At 38.2% G+C, this 26,906-nt stretch overlaps 1 protein-coding gene across 1 annotated transcript; it reads left to right on the plus strand.

Annotated features, from left to right (window-relative positions):
- The first annotated feature begins 23,881 nt into the window (after positions 1–23,881).
- Positions 23,882–24,424, plus strand: LOC133328894 (transcription initiation factor IIA subunit 2). Its single transcript, XM_061537404.1, has 2 exons — positions 23,882–23,953; positions 24,173–24,424. The coding sequence occupies exons 1-2, from the start codon at positions 23,882–23,884 to the stop codon at positions 24,422–24,424; spliced, it is 324 nt and encodes a 107-aa protein (XP_061393388.1).
- The last annotated feature ends 2,482 nt before the right edge of the window (positions 24,425–26,906 follow it).

Below are 26,906 nucleotides of genomic sequence, written 5' to 3' on the forward strand. Positions count from 1 at the left end.
GTTGTTGCTGTGTTTTGTTCTCTTTTTTTGTTTTGCCGCATAAAAGACAATATCAAGTAACGAATATCCGTATAAAAGCAAAACAAGGAAAACATAATAATAATGATGGAAGCGAACGAACGAAACCAAATATAATAACCACCAACAGCAGACAGAAATTTGTTTGGAGACACAGCGACCGGGGCAAATGGTGGCGGCAGTCTGGGGTCTGAGAAAAAAATTACGACAGTTTAGAGTTCGCTGGCAAAACCGACATAGTTGAAAAAGAAAGCAACAACATAAATATTTAGTAGAAAAGTTTGCCAAACAATATCCGAAAATTGAAGCGAAAAGGGCACATGCCTGGTCAGGGAAACAGAGGAGCCAATGCTTTTATAGAAAAAAATTTTGGGGGTGTAGCTATGTGACCCTATATGTGATGATCTGTCATTATAAAGTTATTTATATATTTATGATCTAAAGACGGTTTTTCTATATGAAGAGCTATTTGTTCTACAGAAGATCTGTAGAGGGTCCTGGAATTTATTCACTCGGTATTCTTGAATTGCTTCCCTAAATGTACCAGTGGGAATACAATTAAATCCTAATTTATAGGCCTATAGATGTAAAAGCTCTCTATTTATCTTCAGAACTTTATCCATATCTTTCTAGATCGTCTTCTTTCTGCTCAATTGGCTTAGGTTTCTAAATCCATGTTCAAGAAGTGATGCAACTTGCTCAGATTACCTTTACGCCCAATATCACTTGGGGCTGCTATACCATTCCGATTTCAATATACTTTTCTTTAGTAGATGTTCTCTCTCTAAGGCTTGTTCAATGCTTTTCTAGCATTCAAGCTTATATTGCATTAATTACCTCGTAGTCGATTGAAACATAGGAAGAAAAATTCCCATAGTATAACCCTGTTGCAGTCCAGAGGGTGATATTTTGGCAAGGTTGGATTTTTCCATTATGTAGCACTCCAGTTAGGGACTTGGCCTCAGGGTGGCATTTTGGCAGAAATGAATATTTCCCATTGCGTAGTATAGCTCAACACAGATCAGCCTATCGTTACATAGGTTGTCAACAAGATTCTTGAGTCTCTGAATATACTTTGACCTATCTACTTCGAGATCGTGAAGACGTTGATAGATACCTTATCATTAGATAGCAACTTGAATGTGTTGACATACAGGGAGGACCTTCGTCTTATCTTGTTAGTGACCTATTGGAGTTATGAGGAGACAACTTGTTGCAGTCTACATATCCCAATTTTGGTATGATCTTCGAAGGTATCCCAACTATAGATGGTCTTTTAAGGACTCATTCACAGACGATATATATATATATATATATATATATATCAGACCATCTAAGAACATTAAGAAGTCTGTAGAGGTATATCTGTCTGTGAACGCACGGAAAGGGCATTTGTCTCGTCTCCACTGCCGGAGTTATGATCCAGAAACCACTTCAGTATCTTCTATCTGCAGATGACCTATTGAAGGGTCCTTTATCGACAGATGAACTATAACATGCCTTCTAGAAAATGAATAGGTCTGTAGAGGGCCTTCTGTCTATCGAAGGATAGAAAGGATCTGTTGTCTATCGAGGCATTATCCGGCATTCATTATTCAGTGTTGGATTTTCAGGATTAAAAATTTTCGCCGGATAACATAGATGGCCTCCAGTAAATATATTGTATCCTACCTATATATCACATATTAGCTTCTATGTGCAGAATGCCTATTGGAGCATCGTTTAACTACAAAAGACCTATGCACACCTTCTAGAAACCCAATAGGAAAGGTATGTAGAGGGTCTTCTGTCTTCTCGACGTCCATAGGGGGTATCCGTCCCACGATGTTAATTGTCTATCGAAGTCATGAGAAGACAAACAGTTGTCTCAGTATTAATGTCGGTATTTTGTCAGGATTAGCTTTCCGAAAATACGCACCAGGACCTAAGCGATATAAATACTCCAGAACCTATATGCACTGGTTTAAGTCAGGCCACTGTGGAAATTCCAGAAAGGTTACCCGTTCAGCGATTGTTCCATTGTAGAGAGCCTGCAGTAATAAGTTCTAATGGTAGTAGCTTTGGCTATGAAACAGGGAAGAGACTGTAGTCTGTGGGCGACCAGACGCGATCTGTTTGGAATTCAAGCTGGAAATAGCTTCGGCTTCTGAAAAATATTGGCCTAGTAGCATTTTCGATGCCCTTTCCGAAAATTAAACCTTTTCAGAGATACCACACCTCCCTGTGAATTTATATTTTTCCCTTACCTACATAATTTCTCCAATAAGGGAATTATCTTTAATTTACCCGTTTTTCTTTTTCGTTTAAAAAAACGAAGCGGAATCAAAATTGTCTCATAAAAAACCGAAACTTGTATGACATTTAATTTCATATTTCCTTGTTTACGTTTATTTTTGTTGTCGGTTTTTGGTTTTATTTTTTCATTTTCCTATCATAAAAATCGGGTGAAATGGTGCTGCTATTTTTGTTGTGGTTGTTGTTCGCTAGCTGTCTTCGTATCATTACAAATTTTGTGAGTGTGGCATTTTGTTTTGGTGTTTTTATGTCGTTGCCTTTTTGGCACCAAAGAAGAGGAAAAATAGAACTCGACCCGTTCCATAATGCAACTGCTGCCGCCAGCCAGCCATCAACCATCTATCTTCAGAGCAACACTTACAAGGCGAAAAATCGACAAACTCCAGAGGAGTTGTTGTTTTGATTTTGTTTTACCGCTGCCTTCTATCCGCACACACACACCTCCCTTTTCCTCCACGTACCCTGGCGATGATGATGTCTATTTTTGGTTTTATTTTCCTGTAAGGAGCATGCGCATTAACTCGGATTCCCAAAAACAAAAACAGAAAATCTCGTCATCATCATCGGTGCAATCTGAAAATGGAAAATCCTAATTTTTGTCGAAAACAATACTTAGCATCCACAACTGAAGCGTAGAGGAAACTTCATAATTTGATACATTTTCCATTTTTTGCCAAAGAGTTAAAAAACCAATATTAAATCAACCCCCCTTGTATCCGTTGACTTGTATAGGTTTCCTATAACCGCAACACAATGCACCACCCTTCTTCCTTCTCTTCTCAATTTTCCAAATACCCATCCCCAAAGAAAATGAACACCATATGTAAAGGGCATCAATATGTTTTAGAGAGGATAGAGAGAAGCGGGTGGTGGTGGTGAGCGGCGGCGAAGTTATATGAGATGCAATCAATTGTTTGCGGGGAGTTGTGAGACCGGTATAAGGGGGCCGGTTATCTGCCGGTTAGAGAAACACCACAAGAACTCCATGCTCTTCCAAATGAGAGAACAACTTTGTTATTTTTATGTTGTAAACAAGACAAGCTATACCAGGGACGGAAACAATCAATTATCAAAATTTGATGCACGCGAATTTGTAAAAGAAGAACTATGGCATAGCAAAAAATCGGATTTGCCTTATTATGGCCACGTTCATTACTCGACAAAGGCTGCCGTTATCCGTCTAACAATTAAAGGATCGTCATAGACTAAGATTAGTTATAAAATGAGCAATAACCTGACAAATCGGTAGTTTTAAGAAAAGTAAGTCGAATTATGACCAAAATAATCTCAACGAAGTCCTGCTTCGTACCACACCGGCATCAGAGATGCGGCAACCTTTGAAGGTTATGAGGTAACTAGCCGGAATCTGATAAAGAAACTTTGTTGACAACCTATTCAACCCTAACACAGACCAGGTCCAGTGTGATCCACCAACATTAGTGCTACGCAGTACGAAAACATTTAATCCTGAGAAAATGTCAACCTAAGAATTGTAAAAGGATGCCTCCTCATCACTGCGATACATTATACGAATTATATGTGAAGCCAAATATGCTTCCTGTACGTCAACGCAGCATGATGTCGGTGCAATTTTTGCAGCCAACCGGTCTACAACCTAATGGAACATGTATTTGTTGAGGTGGCAGTCTCTGGACGGTGTCCATCGCCGAGTCAATCGCGTGAATACCATAATCGGAGACCACCCCCATCCATAGAAGCAGGGGAGAAACAGCTGCCAAGACATACACGAGTAGTCTTAAGATCAGGATGGTGCAACCGCATCAATCCATATGAGACAAGAATTGACGGATCGATACCTAACACATGCGCTGCATGTGGACTAGGACCACAGCAGACGTTGCACCTCTTCAACTGTCCAGCTAAGCCGATTCATTTATCGCGGAATTCACTATGGACGTAATCCGTTCAAGTTGCAACGTTCTTGAATTTGGAGGTATTCTGTTGCTACAACATCAACAACCACCTAATGGATAGGTGGAGCATCCACCGCCCAGGTATATCAGTAAGGATTTTCACAATCTAGAGATAGAGAATAGGTCATTCAAATAGAGCACACGCTATACATAGCTATCTGCGTCAGGATAAAGAAAAAAGATTCTCAAATCACTAGTATAGTTTGGATCTGATAAAGAAATCTTGTTGAAAACCTCGGTCTGTGGTAAGCTATGAGGCTCTGCAAAGGGAAAAATATTCAAACCTGGCAATATTGCACAAACGACCGCAACAGGATGTATATGCATGACTAAGATGGACCACTTACATGATCCATCCTGCGCGTCAACACAAGATATCAATCAAATAAATTTTGGATTGGGTGCGACAGAGGCAGCCATACGGATCCACGACCCTGGAATGCCAAGAAAAATCTTCACGATCTAGAGATAGATGTTCGGAGGTACAAAATAGAGTCTCTAAATCAACAGGCCAGTTAAACAGGATTGAATTGCATTCACACTGATAATTTTCTAGGGAACACTTTCGACACCCTTTCGACACCACCCTTCTTCCTTCTCTTCTCAATTTTCCAAATACCCATCCCCAAAGAAAATGAACACCATATGTAAAGGGCATCAATATGTTTTAGAGAGGATAGAGAGAAGCGGGTGGTGGTGGTGAGCGGCGGCGAAGTTATATGAGATGCAATCGTCTTTTGCGGGGAGTTGTGAGACCGGTATAAGGGGCCGGTTATCTGCCTGTTAGAGAAACACCACAAGAGCTCCATGCTCTTCCAAATGAGAGAACAACTTTGTTATTTTTATGTTGTAAACAAGACAAGCTATACCAGGGACGGAAACAATCAATTATCCAAATTTGTTGCACGCGAATTTGTAAAAGAAGAACTATGGCATAGCAGAAAATCGGAATTGCCTTATTATGGTCACGTTAATTACTCGACAAAGGCTACCGTTATCCGTCTAAGAATTAAAAGATCGTCATAGACTAAGATTAGTTATAAAATGAGCAATAACCTGACGAATGGGTAAAAAATTCGACAGTTTTAAGAAAAGCAAGTCGATGATTGACCAAAATAAATCTCGTACCACACCGGCATCAGAGATGCGGCAACCTTTGAAGGTTATGAGGTAACTAGCCGGAATCTGATAAAGAAACTTTGTTGACAACCTATTCAACCCTAACACAGACCAGGTCCAGTGTGATCCACCAACATTAGTGCTACGCAGTACGAAAACATTTAATCCTGAGAAAATGTCAACCTAAGAATTGTAAAAGGATGCCTCCTCATCACTGCGATACATTATACGAATTATATGTGAAGCCAAATATGCTTCCTGTACGTCAACGCAGCATGATGTCGGTGCAATTTTTGCAGCCAACCGGTCTACAACCTAATGGAACATGTATTTGTTGAGGTGGCAGTCTCTGGACGGTGTCCATCGCCGAGTCAATCGCGTGAATACCATAATCGGAGACCACCCCCATCCATAGAAGCAGGGGAGAAACAGCTGCCAAGACATACACGAGTAGTCTTAAGATCAGGATGGTGCAACCGCATCAATCCATATGAGACAAGAATTGACGGATCGATACCTAACACATGCGCTGCATGTGGACTAGGACCACAGCAGACGTTGCACCTCTTCAACTGTCCAGCTAAGCCGATTCATTTATCGCGGAATTCACTATGGACGTAATCCGTTCAAGTTGCAACGTTCTTGAATTTGGAGGTATTCTGTTGCTACAACATCAACAACCACCTAATGGATAGGTGGAGCATCCACCGCCCAGGTATATCAGTAAGGATTTTCACAATCTAGAGATAGAGAATAGGTCATTCAAATAGAGCACACGCTATACATAGCTATCTGCGTCAGGATAAAGAAAAAAGATTCTCAAATCACTAGTATAGTTTGGATCTGATAAAGAAATCTTGTTGAAAACCTCGGTCTGTGGTAAGCTATGAGGCTCTGCAAAGGGAAAAATATTCAAACCTGGCAATATTGCACAAACGACCGCAACAGGATGTATATGCATGACTAAGATGGACCACTTACATGATCCATCCTGCGCGTCAACACAAGATATCAATCAAATAAATTTTGGATTGGGTGCGACAGAGGCAGCCATACGGATCCACGACCCTGGAATGCCAAGAAAAATCTTCACGATCTAGAGATAGATGTTCGGAGGTACAAAATAGAGTCTCTAAATCAACAGGCCAGTTAAACAGGATTGAATTGCATTCACACTGATAATTTTCTAGGGAACACTTTCGACACCCTCTATAAGTAGTCCGCGCACGACACAACAATAAGGTCAGGAAAAAGGTTATCAAGTAGGTCGTTCTAATGCTCGCTAAATTAAAAATTACGTAATAGAATAAAAAACAATCCTGTCATCTGAAACACTACATAATGAAAAGGCTTCAACCGCCCAGACATGTCAGGAAGGATCATCACAATGTAGAGAGTTCAGAGGTTCGAAAGACAGATCACGTATATATTATAATGCCTATAAATTAGGATTGAATTGTATTCCCATGGATGTAGTTAGAAGATAGGAAGAACATCCGCAACCATTGGCCCATGCGATTAGGTCAAGAAGGTTCTCAAGTCACTAGCGGACAATACAATCATATAGACCACTTACATGAGAAGAAAAAAATGCTTGAAAGATAGACAAGATTTTGTCGATGCAACGCCATCTCAGGAAGAATCACGACCTGGAAACAGAAGTTCCGAGGTACAAAAGAGACCCCCTAGATCAACAAGCTTATCATATCTACACGATCTAGAGAGAACTAACCCTCAGGGGCACAAAAGAGAAAATCTAGAGTTGGAGAGAACTAAATTGACAGTTAGTATGTGAGAGCGTAACTGAGAAATAATCATCAAAAATGACTGACGAAAAGAGACAAAAAGTTTAGCAATCACTGCTATCGTATTATTTTGTGCATTAGTGATTCAAAGATATAAGGTGAACACAATCTTCGGAGAACATCCGCCACCGATATCAGCAGCTACCGAGACAAACCAGAGTGGGTTCGATAGAACTGAGTAGCCCCGTCTTTTCTGGTTGGATACTGGATGTGAATTGATGAGCTATAATAAAACATTATTGGATGGTATTATGGAAGAAATCTACGAACAATAATGTTGCTTCGCCAATACCTTGAAGAACTTTTAAGTTATTCCTCCGGAACAATTTCCTTAGCTCAGGCTTTAATGTGAAATGACGATCGCCGACTCTGACACCTTTTTGCAATCGCTAGCGGAGTGAAACAAACATATTCGCATCGATGCTAAAAAAAATTGCCCTAACGTCGAGGAAAAATATTTTCTCGGTAAGAAATTGCGGTTCAAAATAAGCTGAGACTGTCTCATGGGAAAGGGATTTGACGACCAATAATCATAATACCGAACGAGAAATACGCCATAGTAATGTTGGGTTTAATATCCCCGCCCGAAGAAGGCAGACAAGAGAAATTAAAATGTTGATGCCTATTTTTTGATTCTTCGAACGTTGAAACATGGAATATATAATCCATAGACTCCAGACAATTGTTTTCAAATGCCTTGGAATTATGTGTCATATATTCTGGTAAAACCAAATTAAATTCCAAAGCGAATTAATTGCAAAGAGGAACCCATAAATCTATTAAATAACAAGATGGAAGGGGAATTGCTAGGGCATACGCTAAGAAAGCAAAACGAAAACATAGAATGGAACCATCAAGGTAGTAGACGGCCTGGAAGTCCTAGAAAACAATTTCTTTTCGAACAGAAATTTTAAAATAATAGAGTAAGATGGAATTCGTTTGTGGAAGCCCTATGTTCCCAAGTGAAATAACTAAAGAAATAAAAAATGCTGAATTTGGAAAGTCGAAATTTTATAAGTACTAGATCGATCATTAAAAGCCTCCAGGGAAAGGACATTTGTCGACCGGCAAATATAATACCGAATCAGAAATAGAATGCGGTAAATCGATGTTTCATCTCCCTGCCCGAAAGCTGCAGAAAGGGGCAAAATAAAACTATGGTCCGTAATTTTATGGTCCTCCAAACCGGATAAATGACTTGTAGAGGAGTGAAACAAAAATCTACAAATCAATGCTCAAGAATACACCCTAACGTCGAGATATACTGTATCAAGAGAAAGAAACTTTGTCGACCAACGATTATAATACCGAGCGAGAAATAGACATTGGGAAAGCGGGATTTCAATTTATGTTATATTAACTGCTCGTGCTTTCATTATAAATTTCTTTATAGTTAAATCTATTATAATTGAAGGATTAAATAAGATGATGGTGTCTTACATTCCATTGGTCCATCGCGACGAATCAGTGATCGTTATACATGGCCTTTAGAGTAGTGAAACGAAAATCTCCACATCAATGCTAACGAATTTACACTAACGTCGAGTTAAAATGTCTGAAGAGAAAAAAACTGTATCAACCAACGTTTAAAATACCAAGCGAGAAATATACTTTGGGAGAGTGGAATTGAAATGTAGGAGCTTCTGATATAGCCTTTCCTGGAATAAATAGTCCTTTACCTCCTGCTTTAACTCTAAATCTCGCTTTAAGAGGAAAAATATGATGATGGTGCCTAGCATTGTCTTATTGGTCCTTCGAGACGAATTAGTGGTCGTTAGCGGAGGGAAACAAAAATCGCCACGCCCAAGGTATACATACAATAAGATGATGGTGCCTTACTTTCTATTGGTCCTTCGAGACGAATCAGTGCTCCATAGTGGAGGGAAAGAACATCTTCACATCAATGCTGAAAAATTCATTAAGGATGCAGGTACTTGCACAAAAGTCTGCGGAACAAAGCGACAAAGTAAGGTATATAATATTAAGTATATGTAATCTGCAACTTCAAAGTTTCATAGATAATGCCAAAATATTATACCCTCCATATTAACTTATTTCAAGTACTTGATATTGATCTTTAAGTGTATAATCACGTTTTCCGCAACTGATAATATGACAATTTCTTTGTTTGTATTTTTTGTTATAAATTCCAGCAAAAGTAGCAGCAACAATCCATTGGCATATCTCTCCGACACTCCATCAGAAAAAATAAAAAAGTCTTGTGATAATTTTTAAAGAAAACGACGAAATGCATTCATTGAAAAATACCCCAAGCAGTTGATTATTCCAACAGGTGTTTGTGTTTATTTTGACTGAATGACTGACACGACTAAAGTTAATGACCGTCTCAATAGAACTTGTGTTGTATTTAATCATTTTAAATTGAATTGTTTATTTACATAAAAATATATATATGAAAAAAAAAAATAAAAAACAAATTGTATTGTTTTGTTTATATTTCTTATCAGCAACAATCCGCAGACGACGTTCTATCAATAGCTAAAGACGTATTTCCAACAAAAAAATACTGAAATTTACTCCATCATAAAAATGAGAAGTTCAATGACTAGAGGACAATTGTCGGAGAATTGTGTCTCAATAATAAAAAATGAAAGAAGGAAGAAACAACGAATTTTGTCGGAACGGACTAATTGTAGGAGTTTATCGTCCAAATAATGGGTTCGTCGGCAATTTAACCGTAAATTATATAGATTAGATGACCGGCAGACACACTTCACATGACAATTTGTTTTTTTATTGCAGTTCAATGCACAATAAATGTGTGTTTCGGTTGTTCCTCTTCTACCAGAAGTTTATTTTTGTTCCATCACACGCCGTGTAATGCTTCACTTAGCGTCTAATTACAAAAATAAAGAAATCCATTATCAGCTGATAAAAAATATATTTAAAATCAGTCATTTGTTAAATTGTGGGAGTGTCAATGACTGCTGCAATTTTGTTTGTGAAATTGTATTCGACACTTCTTGTGAACATATTTTCTATGTCGAAAGAGAAGACGCAATTTCTTAGACAATTTATTTGGCTAATAAATTTTATTAATAATTTTATTGTTAACATGAAATTAAAAACAAACAAAAAACATTATATTTTAAAGGTGTGAAATGCCTTCAAATAAGTGTATTCAAAAACCAGTGAGCGGAGCAGTATAGTCGGACGGGGCCGACCATACGATACCCTACACAACTACCACGGAACTCATATTTTCTGCGGATGTTTATTCCGAGACTGGGCAATATTTCGTGAAATTTGCACCCTCTTGCCCGATTAGAGGTAAACAGCACCTCTTCCTCACACTGACATATTTTCCGAATATTACGAGTATTCAGTACAGCTATTGTCCAGATTCCCTTCACCGTGGGTTGTGTTGTGATGTTCAGCTTTCATTTGAGGTCTATAGATCGACTCGAGAATAACACAAAAAATTAAGTTTTCGGTCCACTTCATTCCAAAATTATTATCTGATCATCACCGAAAATTATAGGCGTTGTCCTTGACCATAACTGGAACCTCATGGAACATTTTAAAGCGATCAGCGCTATAATTCCGCTCTCCAGAGTGATAATGGGTTACTAAATAATATACGAATACGGAGATACCTGTAAATATTTAGGTGTAACTCCCACATCCGAGCACATACAACAATATAATTGGTCTCAAGTTAAAGGTCAACCACTCCTCTAGGATATAATATCAATTTCTCGGGTATATGTCCTTCAGGGGCAAATATATACGCCATAGAATACAAATTTTGTCATTTTTTACACAAAAGTCAGGGTCCATTTGACCCGCTAAATATTGACCGATCTTTCTCCAAACTGGCATGCTTATTCTTTGGCCCGATCCGCTTCTCCATGCAAAATTTCACGATGTTCGGACCATTGTTGCGGCCTCTGGAGCGACCAGAAAAACCGACAAAAATTTAGTATTTGGTCCATTTCATCCCCTAAATATTAACCGATCTTTCCCAAAAACAATAGGGGTCTTCATTGGCCAGAACCCATCCTACATGCAAAATTTCGTGAAGATTGGTCCATAACTGTGGCCTGTATCGTGTTTACAAATTATAATGGACAGACGGACGGACGGACGGACGGACGGACACACATGTCTAGATCGACTCAGCTAGTCGAGATATGACGATCGGTATACTTAATGGTGGGTCTAGGACCAATATTTCGCGGCGTTACAAACTTTTGGGACTGCACAAAGCTATAATACCCTGACAACATAGTTGTGTAGGGTATAAACAATGTTGTAGGTGTTCTAGAATACGACATTTATTTACACGTGTGTTGTATGGGTTTAATAGATACCAATGAAATTCTCATTGACTTGGGGTCACTGGATTCCTAAAAAATCCGATCATACAAGGGAGACAAACAAATTTTGCGGAGAATGAGGACCTCGGCGAGATCCAAAACTATAGTCTTTCCTGCCTTTACCATATGATAGACAATTAACATTATTTTCCAACTATTTTTAATACTGATAGTATTAAAAATTCCTGTAGAGTGTACTAACATGAATTTGAAACAAAAACATACTTATCGTGTGAAAGAACATTTGTTCCATAAATGGAGCTTAAAAAATATTTACAGGCGCGCCAGTCTTGTGCGCAGCTCTTCCAATTTGAAAGCCCACGTTCTGAGATGTTGGCAGATCTAAATTGGGAGAATTGGGAATGCGTGTGGTTTGCACCAAGGTATATAAAATATTTGACTACCTCGAAGCCGTAGTTCTCAAGTTCCACAGTTGGTGCAAGTCTACCGGACGTCTTGTGCTTCGATATCATCAGCTTGGTCTTCTCGCCATTTACTACCAGACCTACTTTGGCAGGCTCCTTCTCAATTTGTTCAAAGGTGGCTGTTGCCGCTCGCTATCTTCGAGCTATTATGTCGATGTCATCGGAATAGGAACATGTGTTGTTTGATGTACAGAGTTCCACTTCTGGTCATCTTTGCCTCCAGCAAGATATAAAAAAAAAACACACGACAAACTGTCATCTTGAAAAAATTTAACCCCCCTTGTAGAAACATAACTAAGTTCTTGATTTTTGGTTCTTCGAGACGAATCAGTGGTTTTTGGAGGAGTTATCAAAAGAAAGTCAAACGAACGTATGACCTAGTGATTGAAAACCCTATCGACTGATAACTTTACAAGTTCTTGTAGAATTTTCTAATATGAAGTAATGTAGAAATAAGTCAGTTAAATGTGGGAGTATCAATATTTTACTTTTGGTCCTTCGAGTCGCATACCGAAGAGAGAAGACCTTCTGGTCTTCTATGAGATGACCTTCTGGTCTTCTGTGAGAAGACCTTCTGGTCTTCTATGAGAAGACCTTCTGGTCTTCTATGAGAAGACCTTCTGGTCTTCTATGAGAAGACCTTCTGGTCTTCTATGAGAAGACCTTCTGGTCTTCTATGAGAAGACCTTCTGGTCTTCTATGAGAAGACCTTCTGGTCTTCTATGAGAAGACCTTCTGGTCTTCTATGAGAAGACCTTCTGGTCTTCTATGAGAAGACCTTATGGTCTTCTATGAGAAGACCTTATGGTCTTCTATGAGAAGACCTTCTGGTCTTCTATGAAAAGACCTTCTGGTCTTCTATGAGTAGACCTTCTGGTCTTGTAAGAGAAGACCTTCTGGTCTTGTAAGAGAAGACCTTCTGGTCTTGTAAGAGAAGACCTTCTGGTCTTCTATGAGAAGACCTTCTGGTCTTCTATGAGAAGACCTTCTGGTCTTCTATGAGAAGACTTTCTGGACTTCTATGAGAAGACTTTCTGGACTTCTCTGAGAAGACCTCCCGGTCTTCTATGAGTAGACCTTCCGGTCTTCTATGAGAAGACCTTCTGGTCTTCTATGAGAAGACCTTCTGGTCTTCTAAGAGAAGACCTTCTGGTCTTCTATGAAAAGACCTTCTGGTCTTCTATGAGAAGACCTTCTGGTCTTGTAAGAGAAGACCTTCTGGTCTTCTATGAGAAGACCTTCTAGTGTTCTTAAGAAGACTTTCTGGACTTCTATGAGAAGACCTCCCGGTCTTCTATGAGTAGACCTTCCGGTCTTCTATGAGAAGACCTTCTGGTCTTCTATGAGAAGACCTTCTGGTCTTCTATGAGAAGACCTTCTGGTCTTCTATGAGAAGACCTTCTGGTCTTCTATGAGAAGACCTTCTGGTCTTCTATGAGAAGACCTTCTGGTCTTCTATGAGAAGACCTTCTGGTCTTCTATGAGAAGACCTTCTGGTCTTGTAAGAGAAGACCTTCTGGTCTTCTATGAGAAGACCTTCTAGTGTTCTTAAGAAGACTTTCTGGACTTCTATGAGAAGACCTCCCGGTCTTCTATGAGTAGACCTTCCGGTCTTCTATGAGAAGACCTTCTGGTCTTCTATGAGAAGACCTTCTGGTCTTCTATGAGAAGACCTTCTGGTCTTCTATGAGAAGACCTTCTGGTCTTCTATGAGAAGACCTTCTGGTCTTCTATGAGAAGACCTTCTGGTCTTCTATGAGAAGACCTTCTGGTCTTCTATGAGAAGACCTTCTGGTCTTCTATGAGAAGACCTTCTGGTCTTCTATGAGAAGACCTTCTGGTCTTCTATGAGAAGACCTTCTGGTCTTCTATGAGAAGACCTTCTGGTCTTCTATGAGAAGACCTTCTGGTCTTCTATGAGAAGACCTTCTGGTCTTCTATGAGAAGACCTTATGGTCTTCTATGAGAAGACCTTATGGTCTTCTATGAGAAGACCTTCTGGTCTTCTATGAAAAGACCTTCTGGTCTTCTATGAGTAGACCTTCTGGTCTTGTAAGAGAAGACCTTCTGGTCTTGTAAGAGAAGACCTTCTGGTCTTCTATGAGAAGACCTTCTGGTCTTCTATGAGAAGACTTTCTGGACTTCTCTGAGAAGACCTCCCGGTCTTCTATGAGTAGACCTTCCGGTCTTCTATGAGAAGACCTTCTGGTCTTCTATGAGAAGACCTTCTGGTCTTCTAAGAGAAGACCTTCTGGTCTTCTAAGAGAAGACCTTCTGGTCTTCTATGAAAAGACCTTCTGGTCTTCTATGAGAAGACCTTCTGGTCTTGTAAGAGAAGACCTTCTGGTCTTCTATGAGAAGACCTTCTAGTGTTCTTAAGAAGACTTTCTGGACTTCTATGAGAAGACCTCCCGGTCTTCTATGAGTAGACCTTCCGGTCTTCTATGAGAAGACCTTCTGGTCTTCTATGAGAAGACCTTCTGGTCTTCTATGAAAAGACCTTCTGGTCTTCTATGAAAAGACCTTCTGGTCTTCTATGAAAAGACCTTCTGGTCTTCTATGAGAAGACCTTCTGGTCTTCTATGAGAAGACCTTCTGGTGTTCTATAAGAAGACTTTCTGGACTTCTATAAGACGACCTTCTGATCTTCTATAAGAAGATCTTCTAGTCTTCTATAAGAAGTCCTTCTGGTTTTCCATAAGAAGTCCTTCTGAACCTCTATGAGAAGACCTTCTGAATCTCTATGAGAAGACCTTCTAGTCTTCTATGAGAAGACCTTCTGGTCTTCTATGAGAAGACCTTCTGGTCTTCTATGAGAAGACCTTCTGGTCTTCTATGAGAAGACCTTCTGGTCTTCTATGAGAAGACCTTCTGGTCTTCTATGAGAAGACCTTCTGGTCTTCTATGAGAAGACCTTCTGGTCTTCTATGAGAAGACCTTCTGGTCTTCTATGAGAAGACCTTCTGGTCTTCTATGAGAAGACCTTCTGGTCTTCTATGAGAAGACCTTCTGGTCTTCTATGATAAGACCTTCTGGTCTTCTATGAGAAGACCTTCTGGTCTTCTTTGAGAAGACCTTCTGGTCTTCTATGAGAAGACCTTCTGGTCTTCTTTGAGAAGACCTTCTGGTCTTCTTTGAGAAGACCTTCTGGTCTTCTATGAGAAGACCTTCTGGTCTTCTATGAGAAGACCTTCTGGTCTTCTATGAGAAGACCTTCTGGTCTTCTATGAGAAGACCTTCTGGTCTTCTATGAGAAGACCGTCTGGTCTTCTAATAGGAAGACCTTCTGGTCTTCTATGAGGAAGACCTTCTGGTCTTCTATGAGAAGACCTTCTGGTCTTCTATGAGAAGACCTTCTGGTCTTCTATGAGAAGACCTTCTGGTCTGCTATGAGAAGACCTTCTGGTCTGCTATGAGAAGACCTTCTGGTCTGCTATGAGAAGACCTTCTGGTCTGCTATGAGAAGACCTTCTGGTCTGCTATGAGAAGACCTTCTGGTCTGCTATGAGAAGACATTATGGTCTTCTATGAGAAGACCTTCTGGTCTTCTATAGGAAGACGATTTGGACTTCTATAAGAAGACATTTTGCACTTCTATAAGAAGACATTCTTGTCTTCTATAAGAAGACCTTCTGGTCTTCTATGAGAAGACCTTCTGGTCTTCTATGAGAAGACCTTCTGGACTGCTATGAGAAGACCTTCTGGTCTGCTATGAGAAGACCTTCTGGTCTGCTATGAGAAGACCTTCTGGTCTGCTATAAGAAGACCTTCCGGTCTTCTATGAGAAGACCTTCTGACCTTCTATAAGAAGATCTTCTGACCTTCTATAAGAAGACCTTCCGGTCTTCTATGAGAAGAGCTTCTGGAAGATCTTTTGGTTTTCTATAAAAATACCTTCTGATATTCTAAAAAGACCTTCTGGCCTTCTATAAGAAGACTATCGGGTCTTCTATAAGAAGACTATTGCTTAAAAATATCTTCAAAATGTCGTCTCCCGAACTCCCAATGATCTTTTATTGTAAGAAATGACTTCCCTTGATCTTTCTTTCTCTAACTTTGGATTATTTAAAGCTTTGTTATGTGTTTCTTTTTCTTTTACCTAAAGAAAAAGAAACGCACAACAAAACATGACAGAACCAAACAAAAGAAGAAAGTAAAAACTATGGCAATAGAAAAACAAACAAAAAATAGTGGACTTACCGTTTAACCATTTTGTTGGTTATGCCCGAATTGTTTTCCTGTAGAGATCCAATATCGTCGGATTTATTATAATCCAGTTTTGAAAAGATTTTTATGCGACGGAAATTAATTTTGCTGAAATTATTTTGGGGGGTGTTTGTGAATACGAATGATAATCACACTCACTCACAGACACACAAACACACGCACGCACGCTCTCAGTGAAATATCTTCAAGTTGGTGTTTTTTATTTCGCGTTTTTTTTTCTTCCAGATAAGCTTTTTGAGACAATTGTAAAAGAGATGGGATTTCTCTGTGTGTGAGATATTTTCTTTAGCTTTGTCTGGTGGCGTTTTTTTATTTATTTATTTTTATTTCACTTTTTGTTAAATCGAACACACTTTTCTGATCTGCTGCTCTGGCGATGATGAGATGCTGGGCTCGCTGCATTAAACGAAAAACAGACAAACGAAAAATTAAATAGAAGACTATGATAAATTTTGTTGCTCTGTTTGTATTTGTTGATTTTTTCCATTTACACTTTTTTGGGAAGGTGAAAGGAAGATTTTTTTGGATTTTTATTATTTTTTTTTCCATGTGTTTTGTTTTAGGGTTTGTTCTTTGTTTCTTAGTCTTCCCCTTTTTATAATTGTTTTAAATAGTAATTTGTATTAATATGTGATTTCTTCCACCCCAGCACAGCACAGTGAGACAAGTAGTGCAGTCATGCACACATACACTAATACACACACAACCCAGAGTCCATGCATGCATTCCTAACCCAACACAAAGATTCATTTGTTTTGTTTTTGCCCTAACAAAACAAAACATTAAAATCTGATTAGAAAAATAAACTGAGGAAAGAAAATGCAGGGAGTTTTCTGGTTATTTTGGTTAGAAGGAGACAACAAAACATTGAAAAGTGTGTGAGAGAGAAGGGGGTGAGGGAATAATTGAAAAATCAAATTAGATTTTTTGGAGTAATGATTGTTGGTTGGTTGGTTCTTCTTTCTAATGTTGTTTTATTACATTTTATTACACTTTCTCTTATTCTCGAATGCAGACAATGGAATGATAAACAAATGTCGAGAAACTGGCGTCTGCAGTTTTCAAACAAATGGAAATATGTCTGGTGTCAAATGTTTGGAAGTCGTAAACGAACAAGGACAAGGAACGAAAACAATAGAGGTCCATCTTTCTGTTCGAAATGGCTGATCACAGGGGTATACGATCCGAAACGACCCTTACTCGGCTAACATCTATTACCTCAGCTCATTGTGTAAAAGCAATAGGGCTTCATAATAACAAAGAACCCTAGTGTGGCGAGTGATCGAATCCATTTAACGGCGTTGGGGCGACAGATGCGAAGATCCGACAAATTTTATAGAACCCCGAGATTGACAGGGAGAATAGTATTATACTATAGTATACGATATCTATAAGTGGATGAGGAACCACCACAATTTACGTTGGAGGATATTGCAAGTGTCATGCGAAGCGAAAATCATCCAAGGCGCTTGGTCCGGATCGAATCTACATGGAGATGTTGAAGCAGATCGTTAGCCATCGTAATAGGAAGCAGCTATTTCCACACATATAACAGAAGGACTCAACCAGAACAGGCCGTGTAACAGGACAGTTATGGTGGCGCTGGATGTATCAAAAGAATTTGATACCGTCAGTGCCGTCAAACTCTTCGAAGACGTCGAACGAAAAACCATTTAGTCACGTTTAAAACGTTGTATTGTAAACGATATGTGTGGAAGCCAGGCATACGTTGAATTCAGAAATAGGAAATCGAAAGCCTCTAAAATTAAACAGGGAGTTCCTTACGGAGAGGGTAATATCACCGCAACTGTTTAACCTCTACCTTTCTGAAATTTCACGCTCACAGGATGACATAAAGATCATTACGTAGGCGGATGATTTTGTACGATCATAGCGTCAGGAAAATGTATGGCATTTGCAAGAGGCTGAAAAGCTATCTCGTGGATATAGCCGGATATTTCCGGCAGAGGAATATGAAAATATCCGCCACTAAATCAACGGCCACACTGTTTACCACATGGACTGCGGAGATGTGCAGGTCAATGGGCGCACAATTCCGACTATCAAAATTTCTAGGGGTCACATTCGATAGCCTCTATAAGTCGTCCGCGCATGCCACAGCGATTTGCGATAAGGTTAGGAGCCGGCACAAGGTTCTCAAGTCGCTAGCCGGCAGCACTTGGAGTGCTAACAAAGAAACCTTGTGAACAACATATACAGCAATAGGTTTGTCTGTGGTAAACTATGCGGCTACGGTGTGATCCGCCAACTTTAAAGCGAGAATACCGCCTGAGGACAGCAACAGGGTGTCTGCTTATGTTGTAACAGCCCTATTGCTTTTGCACAACCGGCTGAGGTGACAGGCGTTGGCCGCGTAAGTCTTGGGTCGTTTGGGATCGTAGACCCCTCTGTGGTATTGACACAACTGAGATCTGAATCGTGTAGCCGGCTCAATTTATATTGGGTACGAATTGATGGTGACGGTGAACAATATCTGCCTGCCACTTTAACTGGCCATCCAAACCCACTCATCTAACCCCATCTTCACTTTGGACACAACCTATACAGGTCACAGCCTTTGCTAGAGAAATACACAGCAGTACCAACTGCTAAACAGATCTCCGGCAGAAAGATTTCACGGAGAGCAGTTAACTTCTGCAACCGGGTTAGTAGACCGGATAATAAATTTCTTCTGATTCAGAGGTATCTCAAATTCGTTCGCAAGTTCTCTCGGAACTATCCGAATAACATTGCAAGAGACTTGTTAACTGAAAGAATTCCTAAGTCGAATTCTGATCACTCAGCACCCTCCACGGGATCTCTATAGTGAAGGTTTACTCATGGTTCCAGGAGATTTTTTTTTTTTTTTTTGTTCCGGTTGATAAACCCCACAAGCTGTCCACCTTCGACTTAAATTGAGTTTAGGGGCTCATCTCCGATTTTTCTGAAATTTACCATAGGTAGATCCCGTCACCCTGATCACGAAAATAATATAACATTCATGGGGGAAATCCATATTTCCCGAGATATGGACCTCTGAAGTTCCGGAATACATATGCTCATAACTTCGAAATTTATGGACCGGATATCGTAATATTGGCGGATATTTAGAGAAATATGTTTATTTAGAAGAAAATTTCGTTCGCATAGCCGAATTTTCCATCTGTTCATAGAATCCCCGGCCGAAAGCAGTATATTTAAAAAAAATAGTTTAAAAAATGTTGATGCGTTCGTCAAATTTTGCCGCCCCTAAACTCAACTTGTTCCCACAATACTTCCCAATGTTGTACAACAAATTCTAAAAAATTTTTAAACAAAGAAAATTTGTTTTCAAAATTCTTTTTAGTTTTGTTGAATAATTGTTGTTGCTTTTGTTGTGGATGGAGATGGTTTTGATTTTAGGCAAGAATAATCATGGGGAAGATGATGATCATGATCACAATTAATTGCGGTGGTGGTGTCGTTGTTCTCTTAATGTGCAAACTCTTGTTGTTATTGCAAAATATTTTGCTTTTGTTTTTAATTTGTATTTCTTCTTCCTCTTTTTTGCAAAAAACACAAATGATGACTGTCCAAAAATGATTGCTACTGCTTGTCCGTCTATGTTTACCTTTTTTTGCAAATGGACTCCCACACAATAAAAAACCAAACAAACAAGTGAATGGAGAGTACAGCAGCTTAGAGGAGAGAGAGAGAGTGACAGAGAGATAGAAATTAAGAGACTTAGATTTGTTGTGAAAATTCTGCTTAATCACGGTTTAATCATGACTTTCTACAAAAAACAATGGTGAATCAATGTTTTTCATTGATTTCAAGACAGACCCACTGGACACCGCCAAATTCCGCCCCCACCAGACCATCCATTTCATATATCGTACATATGGAACATTTTTAATATGTACACACATATATACATACACACAAACAAAACGAACAACCAAACTTACATTCACCCCCAACCAGCAGCGACAGCAGCAAAACAACAACAGTGTGGTGTCGGCAACGACGGCGAAAAAACAACAAAAATTGGTTGGATTTGGCTTTGACTGTGCTTGCTTGCCTGCCTGCCTGTTTGTGCTTGATGTATGCGTGCAAGTAGTCTTCTCATTGGAAAAAAAGTACAACAAGACTGCAACAACAACAACAATTCACAATTTGCGTTCCAATTTTCCCTTTGTTAGAACTTGGCTGGCTGGCTGTCTCACTGGGTACGTTCGATGGTTGGTAATGGTGGCTTTTAGACTAAAAGCTAAAAGTTTTAGTTTTTTTTTGCTGCAGCAATGACGACGACAACGATGATAACAACAAAAACAACAAGAACACCACCATCATAGCATGCAAAGATAAATTCACATTTAAAAATGTTATAATTCTTGTTTTTTTTCTTTTATGTTTTTTTTATCACAGAACACACAAACACAACTAATTGCATTAAATATATTTTTTCCTTCTTTTTATTTGCATTGCAATTCCAAAATCACACAATTTTTTTCATTTCCTTCAAAAGGGAATTTTTCTTCGTTGCAATTTGTATTCTTCCACAAAGTGCATTGCTGCTTGCTAGACACCACCACCATTCACAAAATACATTTTTTCCAACTAAGAAAATTCCTCTTTAAAATAAATTCCAAACTATTTTTAAATACAAATTATGGTTTTCACAATCATATTTTTCGAAAACTTTTATTTTTTTATGTATTTTTATTTTTTTTTTTTTTTTGCATTTTTATCCCTTCCACATATCTATATTTTTTTCACAAATTTCCTTTTATAACTCCTCCATGCAGCAATGCAAAAATCATCATTTTTTTCTTCTCCCACAGAAAAAGGGAATTATAAATTCTTTATATATTTTTTTCGTCGTTTTTATTTTGTTTTTAATTCAATTTATTTACTTTAAAACATTGCGGCACGTTTTCCACACAATTTTCTCAATAATTTCATTAATATTTATTTTATATTTTCTTCACATTTAATATTTTTTCTTTAAGCTTTACTTGAACACTTGTTTTGGCCTTTTCGTCGTTAAAAAAAAACTTTTTTCCTCGTCGGCTGTTAATGAAGTAATGATTCTCCACACAGTGCTGATGTTTTGATTACTTGTCTCGGCAAAATATGACAAAGGCGCGCCAATTGTATTAGGGACGGCGTCAGGGTTTGTGAAAATGTAACAGAACAAAAGGGAATATAAGAGAAAATGTAAAAATTGGCATTCACAGTGCATTGATAACACATGGTATAAATGGGAAGCTTTTATGACGACGGAAATGTAGACTAGATTATTAAATATTTTAATATATTTAAAAAAATATAAGGGAAATAAAACTTAATAATGTATAAAGACACAATATCAAATAAATTAAGGTTTATATTAACACAAATAAAGTACCTAAAATAAAAATTACGAAAATTCAATTCTTTGCAACTACAGGGATAAAAAATCAAAACATACGCACTCCGGCCAAACTTTTTACACCCTTCACGATGACGGCGGCAGTGTTACCCCTGGGAATTTTTAAAAAGTTGTACAAAAAGTCGTTCATTTGAAAAAAGTAAATTGGTCAATAAAACTGTTCCGAGAATATGTCAGATAACCTTGGAACTCAAAAACGGCGCAGACGAATCCAAAATAGTTTGAATTTACACAAAAAAATGAAAATACAACTTAACAAAAACAGGGAAGAAAAGTCGGACAAAGCTTAAAAAGTTGCAAACAGAGTGAAGTGGGAAACACATTGGAGGATTCAAACCTGGGCCAAACCTGAATTTGAACGCCGTTCTCTTTTTTTCTTTTACAATAAAAGAAGCCAACTTAGCATGCCAATCCTGAAGTCCTGGTAAGTGTTTCGTCCTTTTCAGGGCATCAAAAAGGTTGCAAATTTAGTCGCACAACGGTTACACTGATGGTAGGTATTCAAAATACCTAAAATTTTCTAGAGAACTATGTCTAAACATGCATACACAGTGTAAATTATCTACCTCATTCGTCGAATAAAAAGTGACTAGGATTTTTAGCATGCCGAAAATGTGGCAGGATATTTTTTTGTGAAGACTATTGGTTTCGGTTGGTAAATTCGTCATTGAACGAGATCTTCATATGGATCATATCCCAAAACATGGATCGAAATTAAAACTGCTTCGGTTAGAAATTTCGAGTTTCATAATTTTCATGTGGCGGCCAATAATTACCCCAAGAATCACATTCGAAAGCCTGTATAGGTAGTCCTGTATAACGAAAGCCCGGTCTGTGGTAAACTATAACTTTATTGGAATCCTGCCAGAATGCCAAAGTTAGCACAGCGACAGGGTGAGGCTACGAATATCTTTCATGTACGTCGTTGTTGATGCAATATATGAATCCAAATGCAACATAACCCTCCACCTAGGGTAAATTTGAATGAACTAGAGATACGGGTCCAATGTATAAGAGATATAAAAGCCTATTAAAATCGTCTGAACCCGAATTATAAATACAAGAATACAAGATACAACAATATAGAGTAATTTGAAGGGGTGATACCAACCCAGAGGTTTGATAGTATACGAATTTGATTTATGTTTCGAGAAATATTACAATCCGTAAAGGTAGAACCCAATAGGCAATTCTTGGTAAGTTATCGTGAGGAAATACATTTCAAAATCGCATCGAAGTTATCTGAAACCGATCTAATCCAGTCTCATTTTAATCTATTAAAGTCAGTATGGATGAGGGAGTCCTTATAGTTGCCATGAAGGGACTATTTATAGCCGCCATGAAGGGAGTTCTTATAGCCACCTTAAAGGGAGCTAGGGAGCCGAGCTGAAGAAAGTCTTTATAGACCAGTTGTAGGGAGTCTTTATAGACGAGCTGTAGGGTGTCTTTATAGACGAGCTGTAGGGAGTCTTTATAGACGAGCTGTAGGGTGTCTTTATAGACGAGCTGTAGGGTGTCTTTATAGACGAGCTGTAGGGTGTCTTTATAGACGAACTGTATGGAGTCTTTATAGACGAGCTGTATGGAGTCTTTATAGACGACCGGATCCTTTATAAGCGAGTTAAAGAGAGAGCCTTATATAACAACTGAACGATGTCTTTATGGAAGGGCTGAAGGGAGTCCTTACATACGAGTCTTTATAGGTGGGCTGAACGAAGACGTGCGGAATGGAGTCTTTATAGACGATCTGCAGGGTGTTTTTATTGTCCAGCTGAAGTATGTCTTCATAGGTGGGCTGAAGGGAGTCTTCATAGACCATCTGAGAGTAGTCTTTATAGATGAGTTGAAGGGAGTCTTTATAGAATACCTAAAGGGGTCTTTAATCCCCATTATTCCCCAGGAATTTTGTTAACCATTTTAAGGCAGAAAATGTGAAATAAGTTGAAGAAATTAAGAAAATGCAACTCTGTATGTCCTATTATTATTTTTTTTTCTTTCATTTTTAACTGTTATTTGAACCACATTTTATTTTTCACGTCTGCAATGCCTTTTCAATATTTTTTATCTGGCAACAATTGCGTGTATTATCAATCCACAGTGCACATTCTTCTTCTTCCACCCCAAAATATTGTTTGCAGCTGTCATTTTCTCATCATTCCTTCATTCTCGCATTTTCTTATCGGAATTTTTTCTATTCGGCGGCTTTCTACATTATTTTTTGTTGCTTCATTGGTTTGGTATTGAAAAACGAAACTTTTTTCTAATATTTTTCAATTTTATTTCCAACGAATAACGAGAAGAAAAGATGTCCTATCAATTGTATCGTAATACCACATTGGGCAATACCCTGCAGGAGAGTTTGGATGAATTGATTCAGGTATGTTTGGGGGAAAAATGCAAACACACAAGAGGAGCAACAAATTTACTTTAGTGCTGGGCTCCCATTCACCACCATATTAAATATTTAGAAGGAACTTTTGAATATTTTAAGCGAATTAGGGGGGAGGAGCTACGGATCCATATGGAGCACAGCACAAAAAGTAAATTTGTTGCGTATATTCAGAACTTTGTAATTGAGTTTTGTTTCATGTTTCAGTATGGCCAAATTACCCCCGCCTTGGCCTTTAAGGTCCTGCTGCAATTCGACAAATGCATCAACAATGCCCTCAGCCAGCGTGTCAAGGCCCGTGTCACCTTCAAGGCCAACAAACTGAACACCTATCGTTTTTGTGATAACGTCTGGACATTGATGTTGAACGAAGTGGAATTCCGAGAAGTCCATGAATTTGCCAAAGTGGACAAAGTGAAAATTGTCGCCTGTGATGGTAAAAGTGGCGAATTCAATTGAGTATTGTGGGTGGCCTTCTCGTTTAGAATCCTAGCAAGATTTCGTCTACTATAATTAATTGTTTATTGCATAATTACACAACAAAGACACAACAAAACATAGTTGCAGTTTAGAATATTATATACTACTACGTACATACAATGATGATAAAGGGATTGTGGTTAGCTATATACAAACATACATACATACATTAACTAGAAAGGTAAATTTAAGTTTTGTGGAGTTATGGTTTTATAAGGAAAACAGAATCCGATTGGCTTGATAATGGACTATGGCATTAGAAATTTAATTACTAAAAAAATATTATTAAAAAGAAGATATTGGTTTAAAAAAGAAAAACAAAACAAATACCATGTATTTAATATAATATTTTTTTTAAATAAAACAAATTTTAATTTATGTAGCATAATTGTAAATAAGGATATGTAGTTTATAACCTTGAAATATAAGAAACTAGGGAAATATAAGAAAGTAGGGACTTGAAATAAGTCTTTATAGAAGACCAGAAGGAAATCATTGTAGACGTTCAGAAGGGAGTCATTATAGACAAGCAGAAGGGAGTCTTTATATACTAGCGGAGGGGTCTTTGAAGTGACCTTGTGTGTATCGAGATGCTTGAATCTGGTGCTGCTAACTACCATGTTTTTTTGCTGCCGCGAAGTCAATCAACCTCATGCCGCTGTCTGATGTTTCTTCATGGAGGCTGAAATTTCCGACGGAGGGGCCAAAACTATTTTCCTTTCCCATATTGCATTAAAATCAGAATTTTAATGTCATGGCCAGCGCAGTGATCATATTATGTTTCTAGGCGCTCGTAAAATATGTCTTTGGTCTGCTCATCTTTATCTTCGGTCGGCGCATGGGCGCAAACGAGACTGATGTAGAAGAATTTCGCTTTTATACGGATTATAGCAATTCGCTCAGCAACTGGAGTGAATCTGGAGACGAGGTCTTTTATTCTCTTGTTAACTACAAATCAGGAGCCAACTTCATGTCTCGTTTCATGGCAGCTATAATACAGGGCGTAATCATCTGATTTCCTTACGCCAGTCCCTTTCCATCGCATTTCCTGTAAGGCAATAATATCGGCTTTGTACTTTTTGAGTACATCCGCCAAAGCAAACATGCGCACATTCCAAGTGCAGATTTGCAGATCGTGGTCCTTTATACGTTTGCGGGGGTCGTCAACATTAGGGGGGTTTGGTTTTCTTTTTCTTTGCTTTTCCATAGTAGTTTGGTTTTCCGAGAGTGGGCAACTAACCCGACGCCTCAACCCATTTTTTTATAGTTCTTATGGGTGAAGTCGCAACAGATATTAGCTCACTATTTCATCGGGTGATGAAAATAGGTAACACAGTTGGCACCACGGGGACGTCTGTGTCCCCAATTGAGATGAAAGGGGGACCAAGATAAGACGGGACTTCGCCATGTTAAAGCCAATCAGATCCGTTGCTTGGTAGCTATCATCCCCTAAGCCACCCGCCTTCAAAAAATATTTTTTAAAAAATCCACGACTTCAAAAAAATATTCTTTGCCTTGATAGGCATCGAAAAAATGTTCCTGTAGAAACCTCAAGCCTTTGAAAGGCCTTGGAAAAATACCATGCAAATAACACATGTTCTTCATCAATACTAGCATGGAAATTTACAAATAACGTGCTCGTTATTTTGAATCATAACATCTATAATCTCAATGGCGTCTATTTCCTTTACATATTCGTAATATTAAAGTAGTATTTCCAAACTACCAAACCGTAACGAATTATAGTCTAAGCCCACGCATTTATGATTTTATGATATATTTTATTTTCGTATCTTTTTAAGCACATGCATATTTGGTTACTAGAATCTCAAAAAAAAAAAAAAAATCTTAAATAAAGTTGTTAATTAATCTGAACCAAAAAAATTGACCGATCAAAAAAAAAAAAAAATCATCTTCGGGTCGAGTCATAAACTCTTGCCATTATTGACGCTGGCGAATAATTAATTTTACAATGCGATAATTGATATTTCAACTCGTGTATGTACCAACGCTGGTTGAAATATGACGTTTTTTTTTTTGGTTTTGGATTGATATCTAAATAAAGGATCGCGTGATTCAACCAAGCATGGAAGGTGTTAATTTTTGTCCATTAATTACCACTTTCCAAAAATCAAGTTGTTTCAAATAAGAAAAATGCGGTTTTGAAAATTTTGAAATCCTAATTTTCGGTGCAGATTAACTACACAAAATTTTGAAATTAATTAATTTATAATATTTGTTATAAATTAGTTCATTTCAAAATATTATCTTGGGAATATCTTATGGAATTTCCAAAACAAATTTTTGGGGAAGTACCTTAGCAAAAATTCACACTTTCTAGATGAATAAATTGGATCAATAAAACCAGTAGATGCAATTTTTATGAGGTTGGCTACTGGGTGATTAATTAAAAATATATTTTTTTCGTGTCCTATCAAAAGCATGGATTTTTATACCCTTC

Source organism: Musca vetustissima, unplaced genomic scaffold (assembly GCF_032173495.1).
Source record: "Musca vetustissima isolate MV318-11 ecotype Yass unplaced genomic scaffold, APGP_CSIRO_Mvet_v1 utg14752, whole genome shotgun sequence".
NCBI lineage: Eukaryota > Metazoa > Arthropoda > Insecta > Diptera > Muscidae > Musca > Musca vetustissima.